This window comes from Triticum dicoccoides, chromosome 6B (assembly GCF_002162155.2).
Source record: "Triticum dicoccoides isolate Atlit2015 ecotype Zavitan chromosome 6B, WEW_v2.0, whole genome shotgun sequence".
Classification (NCBI taxonomy): Eukaryota; Viridiplantae; Streptophyta; class Magnoliopsida; order Poales; family Poaceae; genus Triticum; species Triticum dicoccoides.
Window position 1 is genome coordinate 193493495 of NC_041391.1, and position 14438 is coordinate 193507932.

At 53.4% G+C, this 14438-nt stretch overlaps 1 protein-coding gene across 1 annotated transcript; it reads left to right on the forward strand.

Moving 5' to 3' along the window:
• The first annotated feature begins 4732 nt into the window (after positions 1 to 4732).
• Positions 4733 to 6509, forward strand: LOC119320928 (protein VASP homolog). Its single transcript, XM_037594830.1, has one exon. The coding sequence runs from the start codon at positions 4834 to 4836 to the stop codon at positions 6109 to 6111; it is 1278 nt and encodes a 425-aa protein (XP_037450727.1). The 5' UTR covers positions 4733 to 4833; the 3' UTR covers positions 6112 to 6509.
• Positions 6510 to 14438: the final 7929 nt, after the last annotated feature.

Sequence of the window (14438 nt, forward strand, 5' to 3'; positions counted from 1 at the left end):
AGCCGTGGACAGTTCAGACTGCTCGCGTTTGGATGGTTTCTTTTGCCCTGCTAAACCTGCCGGTTGCTTGCCTTTAGTCAGGTCCTCATTGGGATAGTGTTTGATCAAAAGCAACGTCTCCACATAGCTGCACAAAAATCGCCTGGACGCTTCTATCGGGATGAATGGCTTCTCATGTGTGAGTTCATTACGGACGTACCAAACTCGCCATAACAACATTAGCAGGAGCATACGACGGGTGTCATCCAGGTCCTGTAGAACTAACAACAGCCAATCTGGCTCATCTCTATGCATGACTTCATCCGACGGCAGGTCCCACACCCTACGCATAGCATCCCAGAGATCGCGGGCATGAGGGAACCTGGTTAATGCATGTTGGGTAGTCTCGGCTTCAAGGCCACATATTTCGCAGGTGTTCTCCAACTCTAGGTGTCGCTGACGTTTATTCTCACGAGTTGCTAGCGCATCTCGTGCTGCTTTCCAAGCAAATACGTTAACCTTTGGTGGAGCTCCACTATTCCAAAGCAGCTTCCATGCCGTCCGAGATCCATCAGGTTGGGAGCTGGACTGACCTTCACCATCGCCTGTCATGATCATATCCCTTGCCATGTTATAAGCAGACCGCACTGAGAATCGTCCATGCTTATCTGGGTGCCAAGCAATAGTGTCAGCCTCTAGGCGCCGTGATGGTTTGATTTTGAGAATTTCCGTTGCATCAACAGGGAGAAAATGTTGATGAACCAAGGTTGCATTCCATGAACCGTCCACGTTCAGGAGATCAGCAACCCACCTCAGTCTGCATCTTCCTTTAGGTGTGACTGGTCGGAGAGAAGGTCCCCGGGGAATCCATGGGTCGCGCCATAGACGGATACTAGCTCCATTACCCACACGCCAAATGCAGCCCTGTTTTACCAACTCCAAACCATACTCTATCGCTTGCCATGTCGAGGATGCATTCCCACTGAATACCGTGTCTGTGATTTCGCCATTGGGATAGTATTTTGCTCGAAGGACCTGCGCGCATAAGCTCTCTGGGTACTGGATTAGGCGCCACGCTTGCCGAGCTAACAGTGCCTGATTAAACAACCGGAGATCCTTAAACCCCATGCCGCCTCGCATTTTGGGCCGCAACATGATGTCCCATCCGACCCAATGAGTTTTGCGTTTACCTCTTTCTGCACCCCACCAATATCGACGAATCATCTTTGTAAGCTCATCACAAAGGCCAGCCGGGACTTTGAATACGCTCATGATGTACACAGGAAGAGCTTGTGCAATGGCTTTGATTTTTATCTCCTTCCCCCCAATGGACAGATAATTATCACCCCATTCCATCAAATTCTTTGCTAGTTTCTCCTCCAAGCTCTTCAATTTACCCCTACTCATCCTACCTTCTGGTGTTGGGAGACCGAGGTATTTGGCTTCAAAAGTAACCTGAGTTATCTGCAATATGCCCTTTATATTGTTCTGTACCGTCATCGGGCATGCGGGGCTAAAAAGAATTGAACATTTTTGGGGGTTGATGACTTGCCCCGTCCCATTAGCATATGTCTCGAGCACACACTTGACCCTTACAGCCTGTTCTGGTTCTGCCTTAAAGAAAAGCAGAGAGTCATCTGCAAATAGCAAGTGTGAAATTCCCGGGGCCCTTCGGCAGACTTTGAGCGGAGTGATCGTACCCTGGGTATTTTCACGACGTAGGAGTGCAGAGAGACCGTCAGCGACAAAAAGGAACAAGAATGGAGATAGTGGATCACCTTGGCGTAGACCTCTGGAAGGGACGAATGAATCAAGGAGGGTATCATTAAATTTAACCGAGTAGCTCACCGAGGTAACGCAGGACATAATCCAATCAACCCATCGGGGAGCGAAACCCAACCTCTGCATCATTCTTCTGAGGAAGTCCCAGTCGACTCTGTCATATGCCTTAGATAAATCCAATTTGTATGCACAAAAGGATTCATGTACCTTGCTGCAGTGCTCAATTGCATGAAAACACTCAAACGCCACTAATGCATTGTCAGTAATCAAGCGCCCCGGGACAAAGGCACTTTGATTCAGTGATACAATCTCACCAAGTATTGGCCTGAGTCTATTGACGAGACATTTTGCCACTATCTTGTATAGGACTGAGCACAGACTGATAGGACGGAAATCTTTAAGAGTTTCCGGTTGATCTGATTTTGGAATGAGCACAATCGCTGTGGAGTTCGTCTCAGAGGGCATATATCCCGTGGCAAAGAAAAGACGTATTGCGCTACCACCGTGGTCTTTAGGACAACCCAGTTTCGTTGGTAGAACCGTGCCGGGAATCCATCCGGCCCGGGTGCTTTCAAGGGCCCAATCTGAAACAAAGCGTCTGCAATCTCCTTCTTCGAAAACTCCATGCACAGTGAAGTGTTCATATCTTCTGTAACTTTCTGCTCTACCAAGTTGAGAATTTCATCCGCATTTAGAGATGGGTCGCGGGTGAACAACTCTTTGAAGAATGAAGATGCCATCAGTTCCATGACCGAGGGGTTGTTCTGCCATACCCCCGTGTCGTCCTTCAACTTTTTTATCTTGTTCTTTCGGGCTCTCCAAACAGATTGGCTATGGAAAAACTTAGTGTTTCTGTCACCGTCTTTGAGCCAATTAACACGTGAGCGTTGCAGCCAAAGAAGCTCCTCTTTATAGAGCAACTCGTCCATGCTATCAGATAGTCGGCGGATTTCGCTTTGGTCACCATTTGATTGCACTAGCTGCTCAAGTTTACGTCGTGTACGTTCCACCTCTCGCATGATATTACCAAACCGCCGTCGGCTCCAGCCATGTAGCTCCTCCATGATTTTGTTTAGTCCAGCTGTTACCGAAGCCAGATTCCCACTTGTTTGGGTAGCATCCCAAGCCCTCTGGATGATCTCTGGCAATTTGCCTGCTCGTTCCCAGAATATTTCATATCGGTTGGTGCGGCCACGGCTTGGTGGGCGTTCTTCCTTCTGCAGCTCAATTATGATCGGTAGATGATCAGAACAAGGGGACATGAGGTGTACCACACGTGCATCAGAGAATAAGTCCCTCCAGCGATCGTCGGCCAGGGCTCGGTCCAACCTAACTTTGACATTCGCTCTTCCTTTTCGCTTGTTATCATATGTGAATGGTGCTCCTGAAAACCCAAGGTCATGGAGCTCACAGTCTTGGACGATGTCACGGAAGGCTGCAATCTGGCAAGCAGGCCGAGGGGTAGCTGACAAGTGCTCGCATTGCCAGAGAGCTTCATTGAAGTCTCCCATCAGCATCCACGGGAGATCACTACTAGCCCTCAACTGCGACATGATGGACCACATTCGATGTCTATTTTCGGTACGTGGTTCGCCGTACACACAAGTAAGATGCCACAACGGATCATTGGGTGAGGCACGAACATAAGCATCAATCATTCTTTCATTCTGATCTCTGATCTCAACTGACAACTGATCATTCCAAAACAAAGCTAGACCACCGCTTTGACCATTGCTATCGACTCCACTGAAACCACGAAGACCCAAACGATGGCGTAGACGACGAACTTTATTTGACTTCTGCCTAGTTTCACACAAAAAAAACAAATTGCGGACGATGACTTTGGACGAGGGCAGTGAGATCACGAACCGTCGAGGCGCCCCCGATTCCTCGGCAGTTCCAGCTCAAGCCTATCATTGCTGCTGACGGGGCGCCACACGCGGCCCCGTCAGGTTACCGGCAGCCCCTAGGCCGGTTGCTTCCAAAACCACCATGCCGTCCTCAAGTGCATCCTTCCAATCTTTCCAAAACTCATCCCTGTCAAACGCATCCTGTCGTACCTGTCCAGTCACCGCGACACCATGGGCGAACACAGGTATAGCAATGTTGGACGGCTTCGGGTGGGTGACCCCCTCGCCGTGTGTCCCTTTTTCACCCCCACCGCCAGCAGCTGCAAGCACCCATGATCTAGTCAGCCGCCGAGAGACACCCAGGACAGGCAGTGCCACTTCTGCTGATGCATATACTCGTTCAGCAAGAAGCGACAATATTTGGTTGATATTGCAAACTGCAGTTCTCAATCTGATCGCAGATCCAATCAAGCCAACAAGACCTTCCTTACAAAGACAGCAGGGTTCTCTCACCCATACACAAAGACAACGAGGATCAGAGTTGAACTCCATCCCAGACGGTAGAGGCGAACAAGGTCACCCTCTACAGGAACGCCCTAGCCGCCGCACGTGCAGCTAGACGTCAGACTTGCGCAGCACGCGAGCCACACATCAAGCGCTCAGCATGGGAGAGACGACTACGCCCATCAAGCAGACAGACAAAGGTGGACGCCGGCACCGGACGGCGCCGGCGGCGGCGAGGACGTAAACCCTAGGTCGCCCGCAGGATCGCCTGTACGTGCTGCCTTGGCGTTTGCTTGTCTGTTAAGCACAGCACTCGGCTCCAAAGGCAGACAAAAACAACACCGATTTCCCTTTATCAGATTCAGACACAAAGATTGAGAGCGTTGTACTGTACCGGCACTATACAATTAGTCGAGTAGCGCCACCAACCTACTGTCAAAAATATTAACCGCGGATTAACTCCCCATCTGCACCCGCAGGGCACGAGGGGTCGGCCCCACGCGTCGGCCCCTCAAACAGCTGCCCCGGCGAGCTGGGCCCGTCCTGTCAGGAAAATTACCGTGCCAGGTTATATATACGCGCGCCTTTACCCGGATGTCCCTGTCTCGGCATTTCCGTTCCCACCAGCTCCGCTCCACACAACAGCCAAGTACAGTGACCAGTGTACTGCTCGCTCACTCCTGGCCCTGCCGCCCTTGGATGCGCCTCGCCGCACGCCATGGCATCCGCCGTCGCCAGTAGCATGCCCGCCGCGGCCCCCGCCGCCGTCTCCTACGGCTGGCTCGGCCCGCGCCTCTCCTTCAGCCGCGACGCCCCTTCTGCCGTGGCGGCGGATCACGGCAAGGCCTTGTCGCTGGAGAGCAGCTGCAAGGCGGATCAGCCCGCCGCGGCGGCGTCCAAGGACTTCATCGACTTCGAGTTCAGTTTCGGCGGGTCGGCGACCATGCTCCCCGCCGACGAGCTGTTCGCGGACGGGAAGCTGCTGCCCCTCCGGCCGCAGCCTGCCGCGGCGGCGCCGGAGGCTGAGCAGGAGCGGGAGAGTGCGCCGGCGGAGATCCCGGCGACGCCTGAGATGGTGAAAACCCACCGTCCTTCGGTGACCGAGGCGTTCGACCCCTACGTATTCTCCCCCAAGGCGCCGACGTGCTCCAGCCGCTGGCGGGAGCTGCTCAGGCTCAGGAAGGTCCAGACCCCGCAGAAGCCGTCTGCGTCGCCGTCGCCTCCGCAATCTCCTTCGCCGGTGCCGGCGACTCCCTCCAGAGCCTCCAACTCGTCGGCGGCCAGGTCCCTTAAGCTGCTGCTGCTCCAGCGGAACGGCGGCCGCGCGTCCGGTGCCGCCGCGTCGGACCTCTCCGCGTCGCCGCTCCTCCGCGACAGCTCGGACTCGGAGGCGTCCCTCTCACTCGCCTCCTCCCGCTTCTCCATGTCGTCGTCCTCCTCCTCCTCCGCCCACGACCACGAAGACTTCCCCCGCCACTCCCTCGACTCGGTCGACCTCACCCCGAAGCCACGTATCAGGCTCGTCCGCTCCCAACCCCAGCGCCATTGCCACCCGCCCGCCTCCGCCCCACCCCAGCGCCATTGCCCCCCGCCTGCCTCCGCCCCGCCGCGCGCTGCCCTCAGCCCCGCCCGTCGCCGTCCCGCCACCCCGCCGCCGCCTTCCGTGGCCTCGGTGGACTCCCCGCGCATGAACTCCTCCGGCAAGATCGTGTTCCAGGGGCTCGAGCGCAGCTCCAGCTCCCCCGCCGGCAGCGTCCACTCCAGCCTCCGGTCCCGCTCGCGCGTGATGGACCGGTCATACTCCACGCCGGTGGTGCTCAACGTGCCCGTGTGCTCGCGGCCGTCGTTCGGGTTCTTCAAGGACAAGAAGGAGACGGCGGCGAAGGACGCAGCCGCGCGGCTGCGGTCGTCGCTCGGCCGGAAGGCGGCCCATCCCGCCGCCCCCGGCGGAAGCAGCGTGAGTAGCAGAGATCTTGGCACCAGCAAATGCAATTGACCTTGTTTTGACTGAGCTAGCTAGGTTTAGCGGTAGAGCAAGTAGCCTCCATTAGGTAATACAGTACGTACTAGGCAGCTCCCATTTCCTTTGCCAAGAAAAGGGAACAGAACAAGATTGAGAGAGATAGCTAGTTTGGATTTGGAGTGAACAAGAGATCCCAAGATGGAAGAGAAAACTGCGAGCTCTGATTTTTTGTGCTTGTCTTTAGGAGAAGCTGGCTAAGCTAGAGCCCCATGTTGATGCATTTTGCTCCTCCCCATGTAAATTTTGTCTAATGTGTTTCACCATCCTTTTTCCTCTAAACTTCGTGTTCTGCTTTCTCCAAGCACATTCGATCGCGCGTTTGTTCTGAATTCTTCAGGAAGAGGAGAAAAGATATGAAAGAGATTTCTCAACTGTTGTCGTGGCGTTATTGTTGTCTGTTGTTGCAGTGCCAAATCAATGTTCAGTGTAATTAGTTACCCTATTGTTAGTATCTTAATCACTTATTGTAAAAAGTTGGGAGGAGGAGGGTGAGGGTTTAATCACGGTGCCATGTGGACCTGGTGAAAAGGAAGGGATAAACAACCGAGCATGCACAATGATACCTTTTGGTTGAAAACTTTTCATGGCTGGTGAGTGACTTGATGGAGATGCCGGCCGTTTAAACCGGAGGCAGGCAGGGCAGGAGAGGCTAGGCGAGGATGGGAGACCGGGCCGGAGCGGCTCTCCTCCCTCTCCTCTCCTCCGTGTGAGCCGGCGATCGGGCACTGTGAGCCCAGCAGCATGTGCGCGGCTCTAAGTTTCTGTGTACAAAATTATACTAGTGCTCGTAGCAGGCAAAAGGGGCAGCGGAGAAAGCAATTGAAAACACATGTAGCTGCAGGCCGGCCACTGTTTCTGAAACAGCGAGGGCTTAAACGAAGCGGGGGCTCTCGCTCGGCGCCGGAGCAGCTGGCAAAGCTGCGTCTGCGTCGCGCCCATGTGGCCGCTGCCTGCCCCGCTGCTGATTTACTAATTTTACCTCTGCCTTTCTTCACTCAATGCTACGCCATGATCTCCCCTTTACTCGTTTCTCTCTCCGTCCAGCGTCCCAGCGGCTGCTGCTTCGGGCGAGGCTTTGAGCGTGTGTTCTTGGACTCGTGCCGGCCTTGCCAAAAGGATCTTTTCTCAAGGCACACACGCTCCTTGCTAGGAGTAGTAGCTTTTTTGTTCAAAGATCCTCTTCTGTGGTGTTGCGACTGTGCTGCTCTACAACAGTACTAGGATTTGCCGCAAGCCCAGCACTGTTCCCCAGCTTTGCTGTAATACAGTAGTGCCCCAGTTTTCACTCGAGGCTGGTGGTGGCAGCATGGGGTGTGGCATCGCAGGCAAGATTCCTGGGCCTTTCTGCCTCGTGGAGCGGCGGGAAGATTTTCAGATTTGACCGCAGTCCTAGTGGAGAGAGAGGGAAGAAAAAGCTTGGCTGGCTCAGTTTCAGTAATGGCGATATGCCTGGGGAAAAAAGATGGGGATGAGGAGGAGGAGGAGGCCGTGGGTTGCATGCCGGTTGGGTCCATCAGAATCCGCGGCGTATAAGCAAGGTACGCGGCTTTGTATGGCCTAGGGGGGCTATGTATGGCCTGCGGCGGCACCTGCGGTACGCGGCTGGGTCTCGCCAGCCGTGGTACGTCCGGCTGAGAGCCTGACGGACGGACGGGGTGATCGTTGCGCGAGCCGGTGGGTGGGGAGCCATGCCGTGATGATGGGACGGTTGATGTGAGGGTGGATGGGGGCATCTGACGGCTGAGATCCTCTGCTGCGGGTGAATTCCTGCCCCTCCCGCGGGAGGCAGCGCGCCCTGACGCGTCTGTCTAAAATAATACTCCCTCCGTAAACTAATATAAGAGCGTTTAGAATACTAAAATAGTGATCTAAACACTCTTATATTAGTTTAGAGAGGGAGTATTTTCTTGCAAGTTCCCTCTCTAAAATAATCTTGTACTACTACACTTCTGTCTTAGACCAACTTCACCGCACGACCCCAAACGGATGTCCGGATTGGCCGGATTTTGTCCGTTTGGAGCGTCGATGAGTTCGCCCGTGTCCGGCTGTGTTCGTTGGATCGTGCGTGCGCCCACCGCGCGGCCACACCCCAAATCGTGTCCGGGGTGGACGGGAATAAAAACTGAATGAAATAACTAAAAAAGCAAATAAACACATTTAAAAAAACATAAAACATATATAGGGGTCGGCCACAAAACGGCCCAGTTTCAACAGCCACTTAAAAGGCCCAGTTTCATAATTAACACAATAACAAAAAAAAACTCCTCCTGCGCGCTCCTGCCGCGCCCGTCGGTGCCGTGGCCGTCGCAGCCTTCATTGGCCGCCGGTGTCGTCGTCGTCGCTGACGAGGTCGACGTACTCCGGCGGCGTCCAAAGGTGGGGCGGCGGTGCGTGGTAGACGGGGGCGGGCTGGACGACCAGAGGTGCCTGCACCACCTCCTCCCGCGGCGACGCCTCCCGCTCCGGTGACCGCGGCGGAGTGGGGAACCAGTTCACGCCCAGGCCGGCGGCCATCTCCGGCGCAGTGTAGAACCAGCCCCACCCCTGGCCCACCAGCTGCTCGAACGCGGGTGGGTCCTCCTCCTCTGGCTCCCTCGTGACGGCCGCCAGCTGCAGCTCCGGGAAGGCGACGTCCCCGGCGACAGAGAGGGCGATGGCCTCCTCCAGGCCGTCCCACTGCCGCTCGTCGTGCGTGTTCATGGAGTCGTCCATGACACGCTACAGGAGACGGGCCTCCTCCTCCGCTGTCATGCGAGGAGGGGGAGGTGGCGACGGAGACGGGGAGGGCGACGGCGTGGGCGTCAGGCCGTGCACCCGCGTATGACCGCGCGGCTCTGCACGTGGCCTCCGCGGCCCCTCCACGGTGCCGGTGAAGTAGGACGCGCGCCGCACGTCGTGCTCGTCCTGGAGCCATGTGTCCCACAGCGGGGAGTTGGAGGCATACCTGTGGTCGTAGTACAGGTCGTCGGGGATGAGGCGGCGGTGGCGGTTGATCTCATCGCGCCGTGCACGGCCGGTCGCCGGCACTGGCGGGATGGGGACCCGGTCCGCGGAGAGGTGCCATCCGTTGGGGAGGTGCGCGTCGCTCCATGGGACCGGCGTCCTCGTATCCCAGTACCTCCGGCACACGTCCGCACAGATGTACTGCCGGTCGTGCTCGCCGGAGGGCCTAGGGGCAATGGTGAAGGGGGCCGACACGGGGGCTCGACGGGAGGAGTGCGGCGGTGACGCGGGGGCTCGACGGGAGGAGCGCGGCGGTGACGCGGGCTCCTCCTTTTTCATGGATCCGCGACGGCGGCCGGAGGAGGAGCCGGCTCGAGGTCGTGCTTCCCCTTGCGGTTCCACAGACCCATGGCTGCGGCTGGCCGACGAGCTCGAGGGCGGGGAGTGGCTAGGGTTTGGGCGTGTCGGCTTTCGAGGGGGCAGAGAGGGGCCGGCATGGGGATGAGGACGACGACCGGTCCATGGGTCCCATTTAAGAAGGACGCCGACCCGTCGTTGTGCGGATGACACGTGGGGCCACCCGCCCGTGCGCATTTATGTTGGCGGGTGGGAGGTAGGTGGCCGCCTGCCACGCGGCCCCAATGCGGACGCTTGAAGCATCCGTTCACTGTCCGCCGCGACCCAAACTCGGCGCAAGTTTGCGCGAAATGGGTCGGCACGAACACAAAACGGACCAGATGGGTTCGGGCCGTTGCGCGCTGGGCCGTCTCATTTGTCCCTTTTACCCCAAACGAACGGGTCCGGACAAGATAGGGTCGTACGGTGGAGTTGGCCTTAGGGTGAGATTAATATATTTTTCGGAAATACAAGCGCCCACAACGTGTGGGTTTTTGCATCTCGCCCACACGCATGAATCTGTTGGAAATATGCCCTAGAGGCAATAATAAAAGGATTATTATTATATTTCCTTGTTCATGATAATTGTCTTTTATTCATGCTATAATTGTATAATACGAAAATCGTAATACACGTGTGAATACATAGACCACAACATGTCCCTAGTGAGCCTCTAGTTGACTAGCTCGTTGATCAACAGATATTCATGGTTTCCCGACTATGGACATTGGATGTCTTTGATAATGGGATCACATCATTAGGAGAATGATGTGATGGACAAGACCCAATCCTAAGCATAGCATAAGATCGTGTAGTTCGTTTTGCTAGAGCTTTTCCAATGTCAAGTATCTTTTTCTTAGACCATGAGATCATGTAACTTCCGGATACCGTAGGAGTGCTTTGGGTGTGCCAAACGTCACAACGTAACTGGGTGACTATAAAGGTATACTACGGGTATCTCCGAAAATGTCTGTTGGGTTGACACGGATCGAGACTGGGATTTGTCACTCCGTATTACGGAGAGGTATCACTGGGCCCACTCGGTAATGCATCATCATAATGAGCTCAAAGTGACCAAGTGTCTGGTCACGGGATCATGCATTACGGTACGAGTAAAGTGACCTGCCGGTAACAAGATTGAACGAGGTATTGGGATACCGACGATCGAATCTCGGGCAAGTAACATACCGATTGACAAAGGGAATTGTATACGGGGTTGCTTGAATCCTCGACATCGTGTTTCATCCGATGAGATAATCGAGGAGCATGTGGGAGCCAACATGGGTATCTAGATCCCGCTGTTGGTTATTGACCGGAGAGCAGTCTCGGTCATGTCTACGTGTCTCCCGAACCCGTAGGGTCTACACACTTAAGGTTCGGTGACGCTAGGGTTGTAAAGATATTAGTATGCAGCAAACCGAAAGTTGTTCGGAGTCCCGGATGAGATCCCGAACATCACGAGGAGTTCCGGAATGGTTCGGAGGTAAAGAATTATATATGGGAAGTCGAGTTTCGGCCATCGGAAAAGTTTTGGGGTCACCGGTATTGTACCGGGACCACCGGAAGGGTCCCGGGGGTCCACCGGGTGGGGCCACCCATCCCGGAGGGCTCCATGGGCTGAAGTGGGAGGGGAACCAGCCCCTGGTGGGTTGGTGCACCCCCCTGGGCCCCCCTCTGCGCCTAGGTTTGGGAACCCTAGGGGAGGTGGCGCCTCCACTTGCCTTGGGGGGCAAGTTTCCCCCCTTGGCCGCCGCCCCCCTAGGAGATCCCACCTCCTAGGGCCGGCGCCCCCCTGGGGTCCCTATATAAATAGGGGGGTGGGAGGGCAGCCGCACCCTGATACCTGGCGCCTCCCTTCCCCCCTTGCTACACCTCTCCCTGCACCCTGACACCTGGCGCCTCCCTTCCCCCCTTGCTACACCTCTCCCTTCCGCAAACGCTTGGTGAAGCCCTGCCGGATCCCTGCTGCATCCACCACCACGCCGTCGTGCTGCTGGATCATCATCAACCTCTCCTTCCCCATTGCTGGACCAAGAAGGAGGAGACGTCACGCTGACCGTACGTGTGTTGAACGCGGAGGTGCCGTCCGTTTGGCGCTAGGATCGCCGGTGATTTGGATCACGACGAGTACGACTCCCTCAACCCCGTTCTCTTGAACGCTTCCGCTCGTGATCTACAAGGGTATGTAGATGCACTCCTCTCTCTCATTGCTAGATGAACTCATAGATTGATCTTGGTGAACATAGATTTTTTTATTTATTGCAACGTTCTCCAACAGTGGCATCATGAGCTAGGTCTATGCGTAGTTCTCTATTGCACGAGTAGAACACAAATCTGTTGTGGGCGTAAATGTTGTCAACTTTCTTGCCACTACTAGTCTTATTTTGCTTCAGCGGTATTGTGGGATGAAGCGGCCCGGACCGACCTTACACGTACGCTTACGTGAGACAGGTTCCACCGACTGACATGCACTAGTTGCATAAGGTGGCTAGCGGGTGTCTGTCTCTCCCACTTTAGTTGGAGCGGATTCGATGAAAAGGGTCCTTATGAAGGGCAAATAGAAGTTGACAAATCACGCTGTGGTTATTCGTAGGTAAGAAAACGTTCTTGCTAGAACCCTATTGCAGCGACGTAAAAGATGCAACAAGAATTAGAGGACGTCTAACTTGTTTTTGCAGCAATTGCTTTGTGATGTGATATGGCCAAAAGTTGTGATGAATGATGAATGATATATTGTGATGTATGAGATCATGTCTTGTAATAGGAATCACGACTTGCATGTCGATGAGTATGACAACCGGCAGGAGCCATAGGAGTTGTCTTAATTATTGTATGACCTGCGTGTCAATGATTTAACGCCATGTAATTACTTTACTTTATTGCTAAACCGTTAGCCATAGTAGTAGAAGTAATAGTTGGCGAGCAACTTCATGGAGACACGATGATGGAGATCATGGTGTCATGCCGGTGACGAAGATGATCATGGAGCCCCAAAGATGGAGATCAAAGGAGCTATATGATATTGGCCATATCATGTCACTACTATTTAATTGCATGTGATGTTTATTATGTTTTTGCATCTTGTTTACTTAGAACGACGGTAGTAAATAAGATGATCCCTCATAATAATTTCAAGAAAGTGTTCTCCCTAACTTTGCGCCGTTGCTAAAGTTCGTCGTTTCGAAGCACCACGTGATGATCGGGTGTGATAGATTCCTACGTTCACATACAACGGGTGTAAGAAAGTTTTACACATGCAAAAACACTTAGGTTAACTTGACGAGCCTAGCATGTACAGACATGGCCTCGGAACACAGAGACCGAAAGGTCGAACATGAGTCGTATGGAAGATACGATCAACATGGAGATGTTCACCGATGATGACTAGTCCGTCTCACGTGATGATCGGACACGGCCTAATCGACTCGGATCATGTAACACTTAGATGACTAGAGGGATGTCAAATCTGAGTGGGAGTTCATTAAATAATTTGATTAGATGAACTTAATTATCATGAACTTAGTCTAAAATCTTTGCAAAAAAAATGTCTTGTAGATCAAATGGCCAACGTTCATGTCAACATGAACTTCAACGCGTTTCTGGAGAAAACCAAGCTGAAAGATGATGGCAGCAACTATACGGACTGGGTCCGGAACCTGAGGATCATCCTCATAGCTGCCAAGAAAGCATATGTTCTAGAAGGACCGCTAGGTGAAGCACCCATCCCAGAGAACCAAGACGTTCTGAACGCTTGGCAGTCACGTGCTGATGATTACTCCCTCGTTCAGTGCGGCATGCTTTACAGCTTAGAACCGGGGCTCCAAAAGCGTTTTGAGCAACACAGAGCATATGAGATGTTCGAGGAGCTGAAAATGGTTTTCCAAGCTCACGCCCGGGTCGAGAGATATGAAGTCTCCGACAAGTTCTATAGTTGTAAGATGGAGGAAAATAGTTCTGTCAGTGAGCACATACTCAAAATGTCTGGGTTGCACAACCGCCTGTCCCAGCTGGACATTAACCTCCCGGATGAGGCGGTCATTGACAGAATCCTTCAGTCGCTCCCACCGAGTTACAAGAGCTTTGTGATGAACTACAATATGCAGGGGATGGTGAAAACTATTCCTGGAGTATTTTCAATGCTGAAGTCGGCAGAGGTAGAAATCAAGAAAGAACGTCAAGTGTTGATGGTCAATAAAACCACCAAGTTCAAGAAAGGCAAGGGTAAGAAGAACTTCAAGAAGGACGGCAAGGATGTTGCCGCGCCCGGTAAGCCAGTTGCCGGGAAGAAGTCAAAGAATGGACCCAAGCCTGAGACTGAGTGGTTTTATTGCAAAGGGAAGGGTCACTGGAAGCGGAACTGCCCCAAATACTTAGCGGAGAAGAAGGCCGGCAACACTAAAGGTATATGTGATATACATGTAATTGATGTGTACCTTACCAGTACTCGTAGTAACTCCCGGGTATTTGATACCGGTGCCGTTGCTCATATTTGTAACTCACAGCAGGAGCTGTGGAATAAGCGGAGACTGGCGAAGGACGAGGTAACGATGCACGTCGGGAATGATTCCAAGGTTGATGTGATCGCCGTCGGCACGCTACCTCTACATTTACCCACGGGATTAGTTTTAAACCTTAATAATTGTTATTTAGTGCCAAGTTTGAGCATGAACATTGTATCTGGATCTCGTTTAATACAAGATGGCTACTCATTTAAATCTGAGAATAATGGTTGTTCTATTTATATGAGAGATATGTTTTATGGTCATGCCCCGATGGTCAATGGTTTATTCTTAATGAATCTCGAACGTAATGTTACACATATTCATAGTGTGAATACCAAAAGATGTAAATTTGATAACGATAGTCCCACATACTTGTGGCACTGCCGCCTTGGTCACATTGGTGTCAAGCGCATGAAGAAGCTCCATGCTGATGGACTTTTAGAGTCTCTCGATTATGAA

Bases quoted from the DNA above. Each gene is read 5' to 3' on its own strand.
- LOC119320928 (XM_037594830.1), top strand. From the start codon at position 4,834: ATGGCATCCGCCGTCGCCAGTAGCATGCCCGCCGCGGCCCCCGCCGCC.